Below are 22,294 nucleotides of genomic sequence, written 5' to 3'. Positions count from 1 at the left end.
TGGTGTATCAATACACCCAGTAACTACGAAGACACAGGGGTCCTTCCTTACTCAGTAGCTGGAGAGGCACTAAACAGCTCAGGGATTTCACTACGAGGCCAATGGTGACTTTAAAACAGTTAAGAGATTAATGCCTGTGATAAGAGATTAATGCCTGTGATAGGAGAAAACTGAGGATGGATCAACAACATTGTAGTTATTCCACAATACTAACCTAATCGACAGAGTGAAAAGGAGGAAGCTAGGGGTATGAATACTTTCTGAAGGCACTGTACACAGACTGATATTATTTAAGGCAGTCTTCATAGGCAGACTACTTATAGATGATAGTTATCAGCACATTGCAAAATGTTGAAGCTGAACCAGTGTATCAGACCTCCAAGCATTCAGTCCATAACAACAGTCATTTTAGTCACATAGGATAGAAAAGGTAAAATCACAGTTAACATTCAGACATGCAGGAAAACAGTTATATATATATATATAAATAAATAAATAAGAGAGAGAGAAAGAGAGGGAGAGAGTATGTCATTCTATAAAATATATAATACAACAGGGAACCTTTTAACCATCTTTGTAGTGTTAAAATTACAAAATATTACATTACAAAATAGAACAAACCAACCAGCTGGATGGATAACACAAACAAATGATGATCCTTCAAAAGATCATGTTTGGAGACATCTACTGGTGTAAAAGTATGCTGAATATGTATGCCCAAATCTGAGAACAACACCTAGCTTCTTACTTCTGGTGCTTGCACCAAATAACCATCAAATGGGTTTAGAATTTATAGCATATAAAACTTCCAGAATCTGCTACACCTATCCAGTTCCTTGAGATCTGTAATTACAAAAAAACTGACAGAATAGGAGATGTATGTTTTTTGAGGACATAATCATCACTCGTTTCCTTCTCAAAACCCATTGGAGGAGAAGGTCAGAGGGGAGGGACCTCTGGCTTTCTCATCCAATGGGTTAAGAGAAGGAAACGAGTGAACGAGGGGAGAGGAAACTTGGGATTATGCAATTGGGATGGTTGGTTGAAGAAAGAGACCGATCCCTCAGTAAGCCATTTCTCCACAAGGGGGAGCCAGATTACTAGTTTAAATTGGACAAACACCAGTCAGACAGTGCTGAGGACTTTCTCCATCACCAGGTCTCCTTCAATAGTGACTAGACTAGCACGGTCATCACAGAGAGGATCTAGTGCTTTGGGTCATGTAAGGGAAAAATGCATTACAAAGTAGCGTATAAAAAAAATGTATTGGTATTTTATTTAAAGTACTACATTTATCTTATAGTTATTTCTTCATATTTGTGAAAACTGTGCGGTACGGTCCTCCTTATGGCTCCCAGTTCAGCCGGTGCTCCAGGATGACTGCAATATATTTTTAGAGTTAGTCCACAAGCTTCATTGCAGAGGCCTCAATTAAAACTCATCTTCACCAGTCGTAATGGCTCTCTATCACAACTTGCTCATAGACACCAGCACACACCCTGAAAGAATGAAAAGTGGCAGAGTAAGACCTGTGTGTGTGTTTGATGCATTACTATTGTGTGTGCGCGTGCCCTTTCTGGTTTCTCACCTGTTACTGCGCAGTAGACCATTCAGGGATGTGGTGCCGTCTCTACTGACAAACAGTCGCAGGTTACTGTCTGAGGAGGAAATAAACACACCAAGAGACAAATCAAACAGTACAAAAGAGACAAGTTATGTACAAAAAGAGCCCCCCAAAAATGTAGTGGACAAGTGAAAGGGCAGGGTGAGGTTGGGGCTCCATACCTTCAGTGTTACTTATGTCAGCAAAGTTCTGGCTCTGGATGATCTTTTCAACAATATCGTCGGCATCGATGCGGGTGTCATTCACCCAGGAGGGATGGCTCTCCACGGAATCCTGCTTCCTCCTGCCACAGGGTGGAGGGAAAAGGCCCAGTCAGGCAACAGTGGATAAACAGCAGTCATACAAATAGCAACAGTGTTCCACTGACTGTTCCACTCGTTTGTTTTCATAGATTGTCAAAACAGACACACTGGGCTAAACACATCTGGTGAGTGGAAGGTCTTGCCTGGGGGGTTTGTTGGATGGCAAGACGGGCCGGGGGGGTCGAGGGGGTCTCTCTGGCCTCTCTCCCTCTGTTGGAGTGTCTACTGTCACACTGAGGCCCCCAGATGTGCCGCTTCCTGTGGAGGTGTTCCTCCTGTGTGTGAGGTCAGACATACTAGAGGAGCAGGAGTGCTCTGTGCTGTAGCCTGGGGGACAAGACATTTACATTACAGACTGAGATCACACCTGAGATCCTACTCAGCTGGCTGGTATAGCTGGAGTTGCAAGAGTGCCCCGACTGGAATACATCCCCTGGGCTAGCTGCCTGGGTCTGGTCTGACTCCTCTGGAAGACCTGACACCAAACAGAGCCACACCTCAATTAGTTAGAGTCTCTCACCATGTGTCCCATACCTAGGTTAACTGTTTAGTGGTGATGGATTATCATAACATACCCACTGTTACCAGGTTTGAGCGGATCCATGTGGCTTGTCGTACCTGAGCTGATGATCGAGGGCCTGGGCTTCATGGACCGGCCCCGAGAAGTGGGCCAGTTAGGGGTTCCAGTGCCCTCCCCCTTACAGTCCAGCTGGAGGACATGGTCCTGGCCTGAGATGGAGATGGACTTGGCTGTGCTGTGGGCACTGCAAAAAAACATGACTGGTCAGTCCACATTATACTGTGCAATGTTAGGCTTGCTTGATGGGCTAATTTACTCCCCTTTGGGGGGTGCCAGAGTCACATCTTCTATGCATGACGATGAATGATAGATCAGAGATTTGAACATGTCAGGTCACTCACGTTTTAAAGCACGGATCTCCAGATAGGAGGGCCATCCCAATAGTCACCTTCAGAGAAAATCCAGACAAAATCTACTTTTATTACAATAAGAACATATAAAAAGTAGGACAACAAGTAATGTTTGCACTAGCTACAGTATATCAAAGTTCAGCTGAGGTGCTGAGCATCAACAGCCCTGGGTGATCAGTGGGACGGGTGGTGTCCTTTACCACAATACAAAGTCACTAAGTATAAACTTTATCAGTTGTTCTGCACAACCAAACAAAACCCAACCGTGACAAAGTCCCAAGGTCAATAGTCCTGACTCCTGCCCACCCTAGCACAGTCCCTTACCTTCAGTATGGAGTTGTCCTGCCTAGTATTCTTGGTGTCGTATCCCTCCAGCAGACAACAGCGGACTGCATAGCCCGAGCCAGCGAACTCTGCCATGTTGAGGTCAGTAAAACCCAGCTGAGGGAGAAAGAACAACAGTTACTTTCACTACAGTAGTTTTAAACCTGCATATACTGTGAGGTAGCCATGACATTTGACATTTAGGTTTTCTAGCCCTAAGGGACTGGATGTAGAGAGATGGCTCCAGATTCTTAGTCCTCCTGTTTTTTTGTTTGAATCTCAAGTTATCCAAGAGAAGTCTAATTTCCTTTTCTCCAGGTTACATTTCCTCAAAGCTATTGTTTACAGATGTGTGTTTTTAAGGGTCCCTGGCAACCTTAGAGAGTGCATCATCTATAAACTTTCCCCAGCTTTATTTTAAGTTAATTTACAATGAACAAAAATATAAATGCAACATGCAAAGTGTTGGTCCCATGTTTCATGAGCTGTAATAAATGATCTCAGAAATGTTCCATACGCACAAAGAGTTTATTTCTCCTAAATTCTGTGCACAAATGTGTTTATATCCCTGTTAGTGAGCATTTCTCCTCGCCCAAGATAATCCATCCACCTGACAGGTGTGGCATATCAAGAAGCTGATTAAACAGCATGATCATGACATACTGTAGGTGCACCTTGTGCTGGGGACAATAAATGGCCAGTAAAATGTACAGTTTTGTCACAACACAACACCACAGATGTCTCAAGTTGAGGAAGAGTGCAATTGGCATACTGACTGCAGGAATGTCCACCAGAGCTGTTGCCAGATAATTGAATGTTCATTTCTCCACCATAAGAAACCAGTACGCAGTACGTACAACCGGCTTCAGACCCGCGGACCATGTGTAACCATGCCAGCCCAGGACCTCCACATCCGGCTTCTTCACCTGCGGGATCGTCTGAGACCAGCCACCCGGACAGCTGATGAAACTGTGGGTTTGCACAACCAAAGTATTTCTGCACAAACTTTCAGAAACCGTCTCTCATCTGTTTCCTCATCCTCCTCACCAGGGTCTTGACCTGACTGCACGTCGGCATCGTAACCAACTTCAGTGGGCAAACATTCACCTTCGATGGCCACTGGTATGCTGGAGAAGTGTGCTCTTCACGGATGAATACTGATTTTAACTGTACCGCGTCATGTGGACGAGTAGTTTGCTGATGTCAACGTTGTGAACAGAGTGCCCCATGGTGACGGTGGGGTTATGGTATGGGCAAGCATAAGCTATGGACAACAAACACAATTGCATTTTATCGATGGCAATTTGAATGCAGAGATACCGTGACGAGACCCTGAGGCCCAGTGTCGTGCCATTCATTCGCCGCCATCATCTCATGTTTCAGCATAATGCTCGGCCCCATGTCGCAAGGATCTGTACACAATTCCTGGAAGCTGAAAACGTCCCAGTTCTTCCATGGCCTACATACTCACCAGACATGTCACCCATTAAGCACATTTGAGATGCTCTGGATCGACGTGTACGACAGTGTTTTCCAGTTTCCGCCAATATCCAGAAAATTGACACAGCCAATGAAGAGGAGTGGCACAACATTCCGCAGGACACAATCAACAGCCAGATCAACTCTATGCGAAGGAGATGTCGCTCTGCATGAGTCAAATGCTGGTCACAACAGACACTGACTGGGTTTCTGATCCACGCCCCTACATTTAAAATATATATATATCTGTGACCAACAGATGCATATCTGTATTCCCAGTCATGTGAAATCTATAGATTAGGGCCTAATGAATTTATTTCAAATGACTGATTTCCTTATATGAACTGTAACTCTGTAAAATCTTTGAAATTGTTGCATGTTGCGTTTATATTTTTGTTCAGTATAGTTTACTCAGCTTATACATAGTGCCAAAGTTGTAGCTTGTGTTTGTAGAAGTGGGGTGACTGATATGAATGTTTAAAATGTCTTAACAGCAGTGTTGATGTGTGTTGACATCAGGCAACAGTAAATTGTAATGTGTTTATGGCTATAGGGTGGGATGCTCAGGAGGAGTGGGCTCTTACCTTTGAAAACGTTTTTCCTCCTTTGAGTTCCTGTAGTGAAAACAGGAAAAGGGAGATGACTGCTGAGCATTGACAGTCTGGCACACAGTGGAGTGTGTGTTTAACACTGATCTATGATCAGATTACAGAGGCTACAGAGTTCACACTATCAGGGGTGTGAATAGTGAATGGAAAGATAAATAACCCAGTGGTACACGCAGGAAATGGTAGTCCCTGATGTTCACAGACAAAGATATAACAGCATAGAGTTGTGTGTTGCTTAGACAGGTCCCCCAAAAGTCAGAGACAGACAGACAGACCTTCCGCACAGAGACCCGACAGATGGCGGGATCCAGCACTCCAGTCATGGGGTTGGTGCTCATTTTACACACAAAGGTAAACCTCTTCTTCCAGCAAACACAGTTCTCCTGAACCTCCTCTCTGTGGGACAAGAGGACAGGAATCAGAGAGGGCATGGCACTACAGTACAGCTACATCAACCTCAATAAACTGTTATTAGTGTCAAGGGAGTTAATGACAGTCATTACTGTTTGAGTGGTCTCACAATAAGAAGTCACTAATTCGACGGCACGTAAGACATCACTTGTGCTTTTGCCCTCGCTCTTCAACGTTTTGCTCCAGTTTTAGTAAAAGCAAACTTGTTGTTGAGGAAACAGTGAACAATAGCCTGAGGGCTTCTGTAAAAACAGAGTTCACATTGTAAATAGGCCAGTGCCTGACGTCACCCTGTCCGTCCATACATTCAGGGAAATGGCTGAGTATACAGAGAAGGAGGGTTGATGTAAAAACAGTCCTGGTGATAATCTGTCTACTTCCCATTTTAACTCACTTCATACTCTCCCTTTCCCAACTGAACTGAATGTAACCGTTGTCATGATTACAGTCATGCCCCGTACCTGGACCCAGCCACTCAGAATGCACAGAAGCAACTCAAGTGAATCCAGGGCTTAATGTGGACTCTAGAAATAATGAATAACTTACAGAGCATGAGGAGCTAATGTAAATTTACAGGGCTGGATATGCATGACTCATCATCTCCAATGTAAACAAACAGCCATGGATACACCAAAACTAACAATTCACAGAGCAGAAAAGTAGTGAGGTGGACAGATCAGCCTGTTTACTGTAGTCTGTACATATTGCCTTGTGGGAGTGCTCAAACGATCAGGTATTACCAGACTGCAGCTGACATCACCACAAAGCATACACAGTGAAACAACCATCCTTCAGTTAAAACCCAAACACCCTTTAAGTGAGAAGGGTATATCCATTTGAATTCAATCACTTTTTGACAGCACCCCTTTTGATTTGAACGAAACCTTCCTTACATACACTGCTCAAAAAAATAAAGGGAACACTTAAACAACACATCCTAGATCTGAATGAATGAAATAATCTTTTTAAATACTTTTTTCTTTACATAGTTGAATGTGCTGACAACAAAATCCCACAAAAATAATCAATGGAAATCCAATTTATCAACCCATGGAGGTCTGGATTTGGAGTCACACTCAAAATTAAAGTGGAAAACCACACTACAGGCTGATCCAACTTTGATGTAATGTCCTTAAAACAAGTCAAAATGAGGCTCAGTAGTGTGTATGGCCTCCATGTGCCTGTATGACCTCCCTACAACGCCTGGGCATGCTCCTGATGAGGTGGCGGATGGTCTCCTGAGGGATCTCCTCCCAGACCTGGACTAAAGCATCTGCCAACTCCTGGACAGTCTGTGGTGCAACGTGGCATTGGTGGATGGAGCGAGACATGATGTCCCAGATGTGCTCAATTGGATTCATGTCTGGGGAATGGGCGGGCCAGTCCATAGCATCAATGCCTTCCTCTTGCAGGAACTGCTGACACACTCCAGCCACATGAGGTCTAGCATTGTCTTGCATTAGGAGGAACCTAGGGCCAACCGCACCAGCATATGGTCTCACAAGGGGTCTGAGGATCTCATCTCGGTACCTAATGGCAGTCAGGCTACCTCTGGCGAGCACATGGAGGGCTGTGCGGCCCCCCAAAGAAATGCCACCCCACACCATGACTGACCCACCGCCAAACCGGTCATGCTGGAGGATGTTGCAGGCAGCAGAACGTTCTCCACGGTGTCTCCAGACTCTGTCACGTCTGTCACGTGCTCAGTGTGAACCTGCTTTCATCTGTGAAGAGCACAGGGCGCCAGTGGCGAATTTGCCAATCTTGGTGTTCTCTGGCAAATGCCAAACGTCCTGCACGGTGTTGGGCTGTAAGCACAACCCCCACCTGTGGATGTCGGGCCCTCATACCACCCTCATGGAGTCTGTTTCTGACCGTTTGATCAGACACATGCACATTTGTGGCCTGCTGGAGGTCATTTTGCAGGGCTCTGGCAGTGCTCCTCCTGCTCCTCCTTGCACAAAGGCGGAGGTAGCGGTCCTGCTGCTGGGTTGTTGCCCTTCTACGGCCTCCTCCACGTCTCCTGATGTACTGGCCTGTCTCCTGGTAGCGCCTCCATGCTTTGGACACTACGCTGACAGACACAGCAAACCTTCTTGCCACAGCTCGCATTGATGTGCCATCCTGGATGAGCTGCACTACCTGAGCCACTTGTGTGGGTTGTAGACTCCGTCTCATGCTACCACTAGAGTGAAAGCACCGCCAGCATTCAAAAGTGACCAAAACATCAGCCAGGAAGCAAAGGAACTGAGAAGTGGTCTGTGGTCACCACCTGAACAAGCACTCCTTTATTGGGGGTGTCTTGCTAATTGCCTAAAATGTCCACCTGTTGTCTATTCCATTTGCACAACAGCATGTGAAATTTATTGTCAATCAGTGTTGCTTCCTAAGTGGACAGTTTGATTTCACAGAAGTGTGATTGACTTGGAGTTACATTGTGTTGTTTAAGTGTTCCCTTTATTTTTTGGAGCAGTATATTTAATGAACCATTGTACAAGTGCACAAAAAGTTACTTTCTGGACCTGATTGCCAAAACATTCAAGAGATAAGGTGCTCAAAGTTTAAAAACTTAGCATATTCAACCATACCATGAGACATCCATGTCTTCATCACTGGAAAACATAAACTGTTGAGTTTGATATCATTTAAAACCTTACAAACAGGGTTGTTAAACTATTTTATAAAACGTTTTTTTTTTTACCTTTAATGTCAATGATCTAAAAGCGCATAAATTCAGATGTTTTACATATTCGCATATGTTGGAGCTTAGACCCTATTTTACACCTAAGGTTTCTGTGTTGTGTGAATATGGGTGGGTGTCAAGTTTGGGCTGACACATTTTTTCAAATGGCACCATAAAGATAGTTTGACGTCCACAGAACAGAGAACGTTGTCTTGAACGGGAACATCTGTTGTACATTATCTTGTCAATCCTACATAGGAAACCTATTGAAATCATAAGAAATATAGACAATAGAATAGAAATGACCATTTAAGTTGACATTCGACAGTGGACTGGCAGTCATCTTTGTGGTAGTAATTAGAATTTAAAATGTCAATTCAATTTAAAATGTCAATGGTGTACCAGCTAAACTGCAGTGGTCTGAAGGGATAGGTCCATTCTATGAATTGTATTTATATTATGGAAATGACACCCACCCTGTATTCAAGAGCATGTGGTGTCTCAACCAATGGCGGGCACAACACAAAAACCTCTGATGTGAAAAAGGGTCTAAGCTACAACATATGTGAATATGAAAACAAATCAGAGTTTACGCATTTAGACAATTCACGTTCAAATTTTAAATATATTTTGTTAAACGTGGTTTGTACGCTTTTAAAATTATATTCAACTCAACTGTTTATCTTTTCTCGTAATGCAGACATGGATGTATCATGGTATGGTGGGGTATGCAAAATTATTTAACTTTATCTCCTGAATGTTTGGCATTCAGGTCCAAAAAGTAACTGACTTTTTTGGTTTAAATCAAAAGGGATCCTTTCAAATAGTGATTGAATTCAAATGGATTTACCCAGAAGGCAGCAAATGCAGCAGGCTTCCTGAGCAGTTGTACCAACAGAGGCATACCTGGGACTAGCCATAAGCACACTGTTTTTGAAATAAGCACAGGGGAGTACTTCGGCAAGCAGCAGAAAAGAAACTCACTGCCATAGAGGTCGGGTGCAAAGAGGCAGAATTTGCCCTGTGAATAGCAGTCAGTTAGCACATGGTCCCTAACCAGCTGACACATTTCTTGTATTGACTATAGAGCTGCAGAGGGGCTTCAGTAGTGGTGCGTAGTGGTCCGGCTCCTTGCAGGGCACAGGGCCAGGGCATGTGTTCCTACTCCATGCCATGCAAGGGAGTGGCATCATAGGATCATCTGCTCAAAGAAATGTTCCAGGGGAGCCACGTGATGCCTGCAGTACCTCTACATCAGGGACAGCATGTTCCCAAATGCACACACAGCTTTTACTATGCAGACCCTGAATATCAATGTCACTCTTTAGGCATACCAGAGACGGAAGAGGAAGCGAGACATCTTACTCGCTCCTTTTTTCTGGTTCATATTCAGCCAATGAACTAAGCAGACCCAGCTGCTATCACATTGGTGCCTATGGGAGCACCACCCCTTAAGTGACCATTTTTGTCCAATGGTAAACGACTGGGACATCTTCATTTATCCACCATCTTTGGGCATACTATCTGAAGTCACAAGACTGATAGAGTGATACAATGCTGGACTAGTATAGGGCTGTACGCTCTCTGCATCAACACATGGCTAAAATGCAAAAGATGTGATCCAACCTTCCACATAGTGAATATAGAGGACTGTTTAAGTTGATAACGTTTTTCCCTTCTCTAGTATGGTTTCGGTTCCAAAACCAGCTATGGTGTGTTAGGCCAATTTGGCCAAATAAAATCCTGTTGTTTACATGAAAAACTGCTGCTTTGTATTACAAAAACAGATTCCAACAATTTGATTGGCTCTAAACCTTTAGTCATAGTAGGCCTATACAGACTCCAACAAATTGCATGTCTTTAAACCTTTGGTCATACTTAAATGTTGTTTAAAATGCATTAGACATCCCCATTTCCACTCTTAATGATTAATCATGTACAGTCTATAATTGCAACGAAACACATTTTATACAAGTATTCTAGTTCACTGCCATTTTAGATATTTTTCCTCACATTGGTTCTTTATATAGTTGTCTCTTTGTTTTGCATTCCTTGGTTCTTTGCCACACACATACTTCTCAAGTTCTTACCAAGAGCACCACGCTAATCACTGCCCACCCCCCTCAATAAGTCTCTGAAAACGTTCTCAGCCACATTCCATAGAGCAGGTGGCTTTATTAAACTGCCATGGCAACCACACACGCCTCAAATCCAACTACAACGTTGAATCAAAACAGGAGTGAATGAGTTAGAGCACTGAGGAGAGAGAGGATGGTCAAAAATAGAAAACTGAAATATTACATTTACATACAAGTATTCAGACCCTTTACTCAGAAGTTTGTTGAAGCACCTTTGGCAGCAATTGCAGCTTTGAGTCTTCTTCGGTATGACGCTACAAGCTTGGCACACCTGTATTTTGGAAGTTTCTCCTATTCTTCTCTGCATATCCTCTCAAGATCCGTCAGGTTGGATGGGGAGCGTCGCTGCACAGCTATTTTCAGATCTCTCCAGAGATGTTCAATCGGATTCAAGTCCAGGCTCTGGCTGGGCAACTCAACAACATTCAGAGACTTGTCCCAAAGCCACTCCTGAGTTGTCTTGGCTGGGTGCTTAGTGCTCTGGAGCAGATTTTCATCAAGGATCTCTCTGTACTTTGCTTCGTTCACCTTTCCCTCAATCCTGACTAGTCTCCCAGTCCTTGCTGCTGAAAGAAATCCCCACAGCATGATGCTGCCACCACCATGCTTTAAAGTAGAGATTTACTCCAGATGTGACGCTTGACATACAGGCAAAAAAGTTCAAGGTTTCGTCAGACCAGAGAATCTTGTTTCTCATAGTCTGAGAGTCCTTTAGGTGCCTTTTGGCAAACTCCAAGCGGGCTGTCATGTGCCTTTTACTAAGGAGTGGCTTCCGCCTGGCCACTCTACCATAGAGGGCTGATTGGTGGAGTGCTGCAGAGATGGTTGTCCTTCCGGAAGGTTCTCCCATCTCCACAGAGAAACTCTGGAGCGCTGTCAGAAAGACCATTGGGTTCTTGGTCACCTCCCTGACCAAGGCCCTTCTCCCCTGATTGCTCAGTTTGGCCGTGCAGCCAGGTCTAGGAAGAGTCTTGGTGGTTCTAAACTTCTTCCATTTAAAAATGATGGAGGCCACTGTTCTTGGGGAATTTCAATGCTGCATAAATTGTTTGGTATCCTTCCCCAGATCGGTGCCTCAACACAATCCTGTCTCAGAGCTCTACGGACAATTCCTTCGACCTCATAGCTTGGTTTTACTTATGTAAAACCATATGGACAAAAAGCATATTTCTCTCCAATTTTGGGCACAATTTTCTTTACATCCCTGTTTGTGAGCATTTCTCCTTTGCCAATATAGCTCATCCACCTGACACGTGTGGCATATCAAGAAGTTGATTAATAAATCCTCTCTGGGATAGGCGTCCTGCCAGCGGGACACCTGTCGACAACTTCCGGTGAAATTGGAGGGCGCGCAATTCAAATAAATAATCATAAGAATTATGGATATTAAACATCTAGGTGTCTTATATCGGTTAAAAGCTTAAATTATTGTTAATTTAACTGCATTGTCCGATTTACAATAGGCTTTAAAGAGAAAGCATGCCATGCGATTGATTGAGGACGGCACCCCATATAAAAATATTTTTCAACCAGCACAGGCTTCATAAAATCACAAATAGCGATTAAATATTCACTTACTTTTTGAAAATCTTCCTCTGATTTGCAATCCCAAGGGTCCCAGCTACAACATGCATGGTCGTTTTGTTAGATAAAATCCTTCTTTATATCCCAAAAAGTCTGTTTAGTTGGCGCCATCGATTTGAGTAATCCACTCGTTCAATATGCAGAGAAAGGAATCCAAAAAGCTACTGCTAAAACAAGTCAAAATACAGTTTTATTTAATCCTCAGGTACCCTAAAATGTAATTAAACTATAATATTTCATACAGAAAGAAGTATGTTCAATAGAAAAGTAAAATTAGCAAGTGCATGCACAGACTGATTTCCAACTCTGACTCCCAGTACCAAAACTAAATTCTTCCTCGTTTGGGAAGAAACAAGCCTGAAATCTTGAACAAAGACTGTTGACATCTAGTGGAAGCCATAGGAATTGCAATCTGGGAGCTGGAATTGCATAGGACCCATAGCTTTCCATTGAAAGAGCATGGGCTCTCAAAAAGAAAATTCTGGTTGGTTTTTCTTTGGATTTTCTCCTACCATATCAATTGTGTTATGTTATTTTAACATTTCGACAAACTTCAAAGTGTTTTCTATCCAATGGTACCAAATATATGCATATCCTGGCTTAAACTGCTTGTTATCCTTGAGTAACAAGCAGTTTACTTTGGACACATCAGTCAGACAGGAAGTGGAGAAAAATAGACCCTAGCCTGTTTAAACAGCATGATCATTAAACAGGTGCAGCTTGTGCTGGGGACAATAAAAGGCCACTAAAATGTGAAGTTTTGTCACAGAACACAACGCTAGATGTCTCAAGTTGAGGGAGCGTGCAATTGCTCATTTCTCTACCATCGTTTTAGAGAATTTGGCAGTGCGTCCAACAGGCCTCCCAACCACAGACAACGTGTAACCACACCAGCCCAGGATCTCCACATCCGGCTTCTCCACCTGCGGGATCGCCTGAGAGGGGGTGCTGAGAAGTATTTCTGTCTTTAATAAAACCCTTTTGTGGGGAAAAATGTATTCTGATTGGCTGGGCCTGACTACCCATGGCTGCACCCCTGGCCAGTCATGTGAAATCCATAGATTAGGGCCTAATTCATTTATTTCAATTGACTGATCTCCTTATACGAACTGTAACTCAGTAAAATATTTGAAATTATTGCATGTTGCGTTTATATTTTTGTTCAGTATATTTCAGGCAACAACAGAACAAAGGGAGTTCTGTACTCCCCAGGCCCTATGATAACACACAATCTCTATCAAAGACATTGGGACCACCAATGGTCCATCAGTCTCTGTGTTTCTGAGTAGACCTTGTTTCCTGCACTCGGGTTACAGAGATAAACCAGAGACAGAATTGCCAGATAACTCAAGCAGATAAATTGTCTCCATCCAATCTGTTATATAATCCTCAAAAAGAGGCTTAAAAGGGGTGCATAGCACACCCGGGTCTTGTATCATTGCAGGGGAAGTGGAGTGGAGGGCAACATTCTTTTTAACTCTGTTTATCAATGACAACAGGCATAGGAGAAAAACATCCGGTGAACAGTAATCATAGTAAGGGTTATCATGATGATTTAGTTTGTTTTTGTGCTCTTTCAAAGGCCCTACACAGTTCAGAAGTTCAATTAGGGCTTACTGCATCATATGGTTTTCTACAGAGCGCCTATCGGAAAGTCCAAAAGAATGGTGGGGGAAATCTTAAAAAAATGTGGGTGGCTTTTGACAATTTCTTTGGATTCCTCATGTCTCATTCATTGTTAGAAGTTTGGTCCAAATCAGATGTTAAGTACTATATTTTTGGAATATTATATGAATCCTATAAATTAAAATAAAGTGGGGGGGGGTGTTCTCTGGACATCTAGGACAAATATGCTGATGACCTCAGATCCAAGAGACATAACACAGGTCCCCCTAAATCTTGTTTTTGTGCAGCTACCTTTCATCTTTAGGTCAGTGTGTGAAGTCACACACCCCTCTACCAAACACTGAAATCCCCAGAGGAGCATCCCTTTCCTCCCCAGCCTACTCTAAAACAAACACTCCCAGATCAAATACCGGAATCATTTTGTGTTCCCATTTATATTACTAAAGTAAACAATGACCTAGGTTCTAAACCAGAGGAGGAAGTTTGACCCTTAGAAACCTGTCCCAGTTTTACTTGCGTGAACATTAAGCAGTGGTTAGGACTGCCAAAGGAAACCCCTAATAGCATTTCTGAAGAAAACAAATCAACACTCCTTGCAATAGTTATGCAATGTTTCATATATGTAACATCGGGTAGAAAGGGGTGCAAACCACCCAGTTTCAACAATATCTATTTCTGCATTGTGAACTGCTTGCACTAAAACGTAAACATTAATCATGAAATGTAACTCATTATTTCTGAAACCCAAGTTTAAAAGCAGTATCATATATATATTGCACAAGTTGTTTATCTTCAGTGTGTCCTTATTTGTGCATTGCAAAATTTCCATGCACCCCATGTATGAAATACAACACGCCAGAGAATAAATACACAGTGCTCACTCTATGCAAATATTAACAAACAATACTTTTGAGAAAATGGTAATTGTTCAACCAGTCTGACTTGCAGTATTCAAAACTTCCCACTCTCATTGGTGTCTGTCAGATATGTTACAATTAAGGGCAGTTTGCTCACTTTTTTCACGTGTAAATTGGGACCCATAGACAGTTAACACTCAACTATATCTTTAATAAAGAAATCCAGACTTAATGTAGATGTTTATTATTTGACGTGATATACAAACAATGTAATTGTATATAAAGCATCATAAAAATGTTAGCCCTTAATCATGACTCTCAGTTCATTACACATTTCACATTCTGTTACATTATAGCCTTATTCTAAAATTGATCAAATTTAGACATTTTTGCAAATGTATAAAAAAAATGAAATACCTTATTTACATAAGTATTCAGACCCTTTGCTATGAGACTCAAAAATGGAGCTCAGGTGCATCCTGTTTCCATTGATCATCCTTGTGATGTTTCTACAACTTGATTGGAGTCCACCGGTGGTAAATTAAATTGATTGGACATGATTTGTAAAGGCACACACCTGTCTATATAAAGGTCCCACAGTTGACAGCGCACGTCAGAGCAAAAACCAAGCCATGAGGTCGAAGGAATTGTCTGAGAGCTCTGAGACAGAATTGTGTTGAGGCACAGATCTGGGGAAGGGACCCAAAACATTTCAACAGCTTTGAAGGTCCCTAAGAACACAGTGGCCTCCATCATTCTTAAATGGAAGGTTGCAACCACCAAGACTCTTCCTAGAGCTGGCCGCCCGGCCAAACTGTGCAATCGGGGGATAAGGGCCTTGTTCAAGGATGTGACCAAGAACCTGATGGTCACTGACAGAGCTCCAGAGTTCCTAGGTGGATATGGGAGAATCATCTCTGCAGCACTCCACCAAATCAGGCCTTTATGTTAGAGTGGCCAGATGGAAGCCATTCCTCAGTAAAAAAAGCACATGACAGCCTGCCTGGAGTTTGCCAAAAGCTACCTAAAGGACTCAGACCATGAGAAACAAGATTCTCTGGTGTGATGAAACCAAGATTGAACTCTTTCTGAATGTCCTTGAGTGGCCCAGCCAGAGCCTGGACTTGAACTCTATCATCTCTGGAGAGACCTGAAAATAGCTGTGCAGTGACGCTCCCCATCTGACAGAGTTTGAGAGGATCTGCAGACAAGAATGGGAGGAACTCCCCAAATACAGGTGTGCCAAGCTTGTAGCGTCATACCCAGGAAGACGCAAATCTGCAATTGCTGCCAAAGGTGCTTCAACAAAGTGCTGAGTAAAGGGTCTGAATACTTATGTAAATTTGAAATGTCTAGATGAGGGAGAAAAAAAATATCTAATCCATTTCAGAATAAGACTAATGTAACAAAATGTGGAAAATGTCAAGGTCTGAATACTTTCCGAATGCACTAAGTAATTTGACGAAGGTGTCTTCTGTACAAGGGAGTTTTGTTTGAACATTAACACGTGAAGCTTGCGGTACGGTTTTGTTTGAACATTAACACGAGAAGCTTGCGTTACAGTTTTGTAAGCCCATGTTCAAATTGATACAACTTTTTTAGGGTTATTGTCCCCACCTGGCCAAATCTCCATGTTACAGCATGGGTTTAGGGAAGACAGGGACCACCTGTGCTAATAAGCTAGCTAGCATGCTTCGAACACCTGTGTGTAATGGAAGAAGGCCATCAGAAACAAAAAACACTGTCGGCTGCAACTGTGATCAAGTCGGTTAAGTGTACAGTAAGTGTATATTTTGCATTTATGAAATTATTTTTTATATGATATTAAAGTGCTTTATGTTTCTATAACCGTATCGCAATTGAGAATCGATTCACGTTTAGATGGAGTATTTGGCTGTCTTGGCTGCGAGAGCTAGTCTACCTCTAAAAATAACATACAAGGTACTTGGACCTTAAGTAGTAACGGTAGACTCCTTAAGAGTACATCTTGGGCTACATAAAGTGTGGTTTGCATCACTGAACGACCGCAACAAGAATTAAGTGGCTATACTTTGACCTGCTCCACTACAGCCCCGTCGATGTTAATGGGGGCCTGTTCGGCCCGCCTTTTCCTGTAGTTCACGATCAGCTCCTTTGTCTTGCTCACATTAAGGGAGAGGTTGCTGTCCTGGCACCACACTGCCAGTTCTGACGACCTCCCTATAGGCCGTATCATCGTTGTCAGTGATCAGGCCTACCACTTGTGTTGTCAGCAAACTTAATGATGGTGTTGGCCACGCAGTCATGGGTGAACAAGGAATACAGGAGGGGACTAGGTACTGTCGTGTCTTTGGCTATGCCGGATTAAGTGATATGACATGCTAACCTATAAAATCCTTTCTCTGTAATTAATATTACCTGATTAAGCTAATCATGTAAATGTAATTAACTAGAAAGTCGGGGCACCACGGAAGAACGTTTATAGAGCCGTTATCTTCCGAATAAACTCTTAAAATACTTAGTAATATTTTACATCGGTAGCAGTCAATATTAACCCTTATCTTATTTTCAGTCTCATAATGAAAGTTGTAAATTCTTGGCTATCTTCACAAACCCTGGCTAACAAGTTGAATCAGCAATACAAAATGGGGTTTAATAATTTATTTATTAAATAAACTAAGCACACAGAATTACAAATACACAGAATACAAATGATGTCATACAGAAAACGTCCCGGTGGACGGAACATGTATCATGGCTGGTTACACAAAGGAAAGGGGGTTGGGCTTGAATGAAAGAGCGGGAAGACTTAGGAACAAAGAAACAGCAGCTATGCTATCGTAAATACATTATCTTATGCATTACTAAATTACCGCCCATTTGGAAAAGGAAAATGCAATAAATATTTACTCTGAGCTGCGCTTCGGTAGGTTGGTCGTAGATGCTGGCCGTGTTGGCCAACAGATCTTCCTGTCCTCGGAAGAATGTCTCTGGTGGTACATTGGATACGTGGTGGTATCTTCGTCCGTCTGTTAGACTGGATCCGTCGTCCGTCCTTTCCTAGCCCACGTCTACAGCGGCCGCTAGTAACTCAACAGCTAGGAAGTAAGCTCAAAGTTCATACCATTCGCCACCAAAGCTCACGCCGAGGTTGGCTTAGTTCTGTACTTGACATGTGTTCTTCTAACGTAGAGGCTGCAGACCTCACGTACTGGAACAACGTGGTTATCTTTTCGTCAAAGGCTTATATAGTGGAGAGGGGGAAGGATGTGTTTCATCGTTTATAACCCCTGTCTCTTCACAGGGGTGGGCCACTGATCAAGCAGGGCACTTTCCTTATGAAAACCCAATTCTCTCATTTGGAAGCTAAAATTACATTTAATCTCCTAACAAACAATTTCAATATCAAACATTTCAATTGCATAACAATTCCATGTTACTCTGATAACTAGAGGGTGTATACTTTCTCAGGTACCATTTATGTCGTCCTGTCATCAGTCATAATGTCTCAGATGACAACCGAACTGACATACATACTCATTACGTTCCCAAGCACATTTCCAACTGGTTTTATTACCAAAATATGGTTCCTTTTCCCCATTTGTTTGATGTTCCCAGACTCTCTATATTTAACACAGGCTATTCAAGTCCTTCAGTAGGGTCAGAGAGCGGAAGGGAGAAAGGTATTTATGGGGGGGGGGGTCATAAACCTTACCCACAGGCCAACGTCATGACAGTACACACCCCTGAGGGGTCCCAGTGTTAAGGATCAGTGTGGCAGATGTGTTGTTGCCTACTCTTACCACCTGGGGGTGGCCCGTCAGGAAGTCCAGGATCCAGTTGCAGAGGGAGGTGTTTAGTCCCAGCGTCCTTAGCTTAGTGATGAGCTTTGAGGGAATGCTGAGCTGTAGTCAATGAACAGCATTCTCACATAGGTGTTCCTTTTGTCCAGGTGACAAAGGGCAGTGTGGTGTGCAATAGAGATTGCATAATCTGTGGATCTGTTGGGGCTGTATGTGAATTGGAGTGGGGCTAGGGTGTCCGGGAGAATGCTGTTGATGTGAGCCATGACCAGCCTTTCAAAGCACTTCATGGCTACCAACGTGAGTGCCACGGGGCGGTAATCATTTAGGCAGGTTACCTTCGCTTCCTTGGGCACAGGGACTATGTCGGTCTGCTTGAAACATGTAGGTATTACAGACTCGGTCAGGGACGACACTTGACAATTGGTCCATGCATGCTTTGAGTATACGTCCTGGTAATCCGTCTGGCCCAGCAGCTTTGTGAATGTTGACCTGTTGACCTGTTTAAAGGTTAAGTTCACATCGGCTACTGAGAGCATTATCAGTCATCCAGAACAGCTGGTGCTCTCATGCATGTTTCAGTGTTGCTTGCCTCGAAGCGAGCATAAAAGGAATTTAGCTCATCTGGTAAACTCGCGTCACTGGGCAGCTCGCGTCTGGGTTTCCCTTTGTAATTCTTAATAGGATGTAATGCTAGGGTTGCACAATTCCAGGAACTTTCAATAAAATGTCCTGGTTTTCCAGAAATCCTGGTTGGAGGTTTCCAGACATTCTGCTTATCCTCCAACCAGGATTTCGGGTAAAACAGGGAATTTATTTTAAGTTCCTGGAATTTTGCAACCCTAGCAATGACTGACATAAATCCAAAAATGTTAGACATACTTTGAAATTATTTGTACACAGACATTGTTTACTAACAATGCAGTAAAAACAACGTTATGCTGGGGTAAGAGTGGTATGAGGCATTTAAAGTTAACATTATGACTGCAGTTTGGTAATAGATTGCTATATTGGCCATGCGGCATTCGCACAGCAAACACAAAGCAACATTCTACCTTGATGAAGTTGCAACAAAGTCTCCACCGTCCAACAATGTCAGCTTGCAGAACAATACCCCATTCACGAAAGGCACAGCAGTCAGCTCCTCCAATGTCAAATGTGTCTGAAACTTGAATTTCTTCTTTTTCGCAAAAAAAGCCATTGAAGGGTATTGTAATGGACGTGTAAACAATGACAAAACGATATAGCTGATGATGGCAACGTTTAGAGATTAAAACAGCCTACACTATTTATTCAGCCTATTAAATTCGAAACAGATGTGGTGACTATAACCCACTGAAACAATCTGATATGACTTACCATTACAAAACATTGGTTACATACCTTGAGACTGACCAGTGTGTATTGGCACCTCACAACTTTTTCTTCTGTGTGCTTGATGCGATGCTGACTCAAATGCTCTTGACTGACTACTGACCAGTCTTGAAATCTTGGAGTACAATACCATGTAGAACAAGAACCACATTTTTCAGGCACTTTTCTGTTCAAACAGCCTCTAATTCTTTTATCATGACATTTTCTCTCTTTTCCACATATCGCAAGCTAAAGCTAGGAAAAAATGCAATTGACATGCCACCGGTAACCCACACAGTAAATTGGGTATGGTTCTAGTATACTACGAACCAATACAAAAATTGCTCAATTAGGTCCGCCCCTGGATGCTTTCGCTCACTGATTGTGTAGGCTGGTGCTCCCATCGACGAGGTGAATACGACCCCTTGTGGCTATGCATAAGAGGTGGAGAGGTACGTCTCAGGACGGTAACTATAAACATCCGCTCAGTAGCCTACGTCTAATCAGTTGTGTAAAGTACTTGAGTGAAAATACTTGAAAGTACTACTTATGTAGTTTTTTGGGGTATCTGTACTTTACTTGCTATTTATATTTTTGACAACTTTTACTTCACTACATTCCTAAAGAAAATCATGTACTTTTTACTCCGTACATTTTCCCTGACACCAAAAAGTTCTCTTTACATTTTGAATGCTTAGCAGGACAGAAATTGTCAAATTCCCACACTTACCAAGAGAACATCCCTGATCATCTACTGCCTCTTATCTGAGGGACTCACTAAACACAAATGCATTGTTTGTAAATTGAGTTTAGGAGCGTGCCCCTGGCTAACCATAAATAAAATGAAAATTGTTCTGTCTGGTTTGCTTAATATAAGGAATTTAATATTACTTTTACTTTTGATACTTAAGAACATTTGAGGATTTACTTTTGATACTTAAGTATTTAAAACCAAATACTTTTAGACTTTTACTCATGCAGTATTTTACTGGGTGACTTTTACTTGAGTGATTTTTCTATTAAGGTATCTTTACTTTTACTCAAGTAAATCAAAATCAAATCAAATCAAATTTATTTTTATATAGCCCTTCGTACATCAGCTGATATTCTCAAAGTGCTGTACAGAAACCCAGCCTAAAACCCCAAACAGCAAGCAAAGCATGTGAAAGAAGCACGGTGGCTAGGAAAAACTCCCTAGGAAAAACTCCCTAGAAAGGCCAAAAACCTAGGAAGAAACCTAGAGAGGAACCAGGCTATGAGGGGTGGCCAGTCCTCTTCTGGCTGTGCAGGGTGGATATTATAACAGAACATGGTCAAGATGTTAAAATGTTAAAATGTTCATAAATGACCAGCATGATCAAATAATAATAATCATAGTAGTTGTCGAGGGTGCAACAAGCACGTCCGGTGAACAGGTCAGGGTTCCATAGCCGCAGGCAGAACAGTTGAAACTGGAGCAGCAGCACGGCCAGGTGGACTGGGGACAGCAAGGAGTCATCATACCAGGTAGTCCTGAGGCATGGTCCTAGGGCTCAGGTCCTCCGAGAGAAAGACAGAAAGAGAGAAAGAGAGAAAGAGAGAATTAGAGAGAGCATATTTAAATACACACAGGACACCGGATAAGACAAGAGAAATACTCCAGATGTAACAGACTGACCCTAGCCCCCCGACACATAAACTACTGCAGCATAAATACTGGAGGCTGAGACAGGAGGGATCAGAAGACACTGTGGCCCCATCCGATGATACCCCCGGACAGGGCCAAACAGGCAGGATATAACCCCACCCACTTTGCCAAAGCACAGCCCCCACACCACTAGAAGGATGTCTCCAACCACCAACTTACCGTCCTAAGACAAGGCCGAGTATAGCCCACAACGATCTCCGCCATGGCACAACCCAAGGGGGGGGCGCCAACCCAGACAGGAAGACCACGTCAGTGACTCAACCCACTCAAGTGACGCACCCCTCCCATGGACGGCATGGAAGAACACCAGTAGGCCAGTGACTCAGCCCCTGTAAAAGGGTTAGAGGCAGAGAATCCCAGTGGAAAGAGGGGAACCGGCAAGGCAGAGACAGCAAGGGCGGTTCGTTGCTCCAGCCTTTCCGTTCACCTTCACACTCCTGGGCCAGACTATACTTAATCATAGGACCTACTGAAGAGATAAGTCTTCAGTAAAGACTTAAAGGTTGAGACTGAGTCTGCGTCTTTCACATTGGTAGGCAGACCATTCCATAAAAATGGAGCTCTATAGGAGAAAGCCCTACCTCCAGCCGTTTGCTTAGAAATTCTAGGGACAATTAGGAGGCCTGCGTCTTGTGACCGTAGCGTACGTGTAGGTATGTACGGCAGGACCAAATCGGAAAGATAGGTAGGAGCAAGCCCATGTAATGCTTTGTAGGTTAGCAGTAAAACCTTGAAATCAGCCCTTGCCTTAACAGGAAGCCAGTGTAGGGAGGCTAGCACTGGAGTAATATGATCACATTTTTTGGTTCTAGTCAGGATTCTAGCAGCCGTATTTAGCACTAACTGAAGTTTGTTTAGTGCTTTATCCGGGTAGCCGGAAAGTAGAGCATTGCAGTAGTCCAGCCT

The 22,294-nt window shown here is 43.0% G+C and overlaps 1 protein-coding gene and 1 long non-coding RNA gene across 2 annotated transcripts; both read right to left on the bottom strand.

Moving 5' to 3' along the window:
- Positions 1–1,257: 1,257 nt before the first annotated feature.
- LOC145863967 (uncharacterized) lies at positions 1,258–1,910 on the bottom strand. Its single transcript, XR_014382535.1, has 3 exons — positions 1,786–1,910; positions 1,589–1,658; positions 1,258–1,499 (listed from the first exon to the last, which is right to left on the bottom strand). It is a non-coding gene; the product is annotated as an uncharacterized LOC145863967 (long non-coding RNA).
- Positions 1,911–2,038: 128 nt separating this feature from the next.
- On the bottom strand, positions 2,039–20,659 carry LOC106585450 (early estrogen-induced gene 1 protein). Its single transcript, XM_045707072.2, has 7 exons — positions 19,732–20,659; positions 5,543–5,663; positions 5,244–5,273; positions 3,181–3,297; positions 2,848–2,894; positions 2,545–2,690; positions 2,039–2,253 (listed from the first exon to the last, which is right to left on the bottom strand). Exons 2-7 carry the CDS (start codon positions 5,603–5,605, stop codon positions 2,039–2,041), a joined length of 618 nt encoding a protein of 205 aa, XP_045563028.2. The 5' UTR covers positions 5,606–5,663; positions 19,732–20,659.
- Between the last annotated feature and the right edge of the window lie 1,635 nt (positions 20,660–22,294).

This window comes from Salmo salar, chromosome 24 (genome assembly GCF_965601325.2).
Source record: "Salmo salar chromosome 24, fSalSal1, whole genome shotgun sequence".
Taxonomy (NCBI): domain Eukaryota; kingdom Metazoa; phylum Chordata; class Actinopteri; order Salmoniformes; family Salmonidae; genus Salmo; species Salmo salar.
Note: the sequence above shows the minus strand (reverse complement) of the source record. Positions and strands in the feature narration are given on the sequence as shown.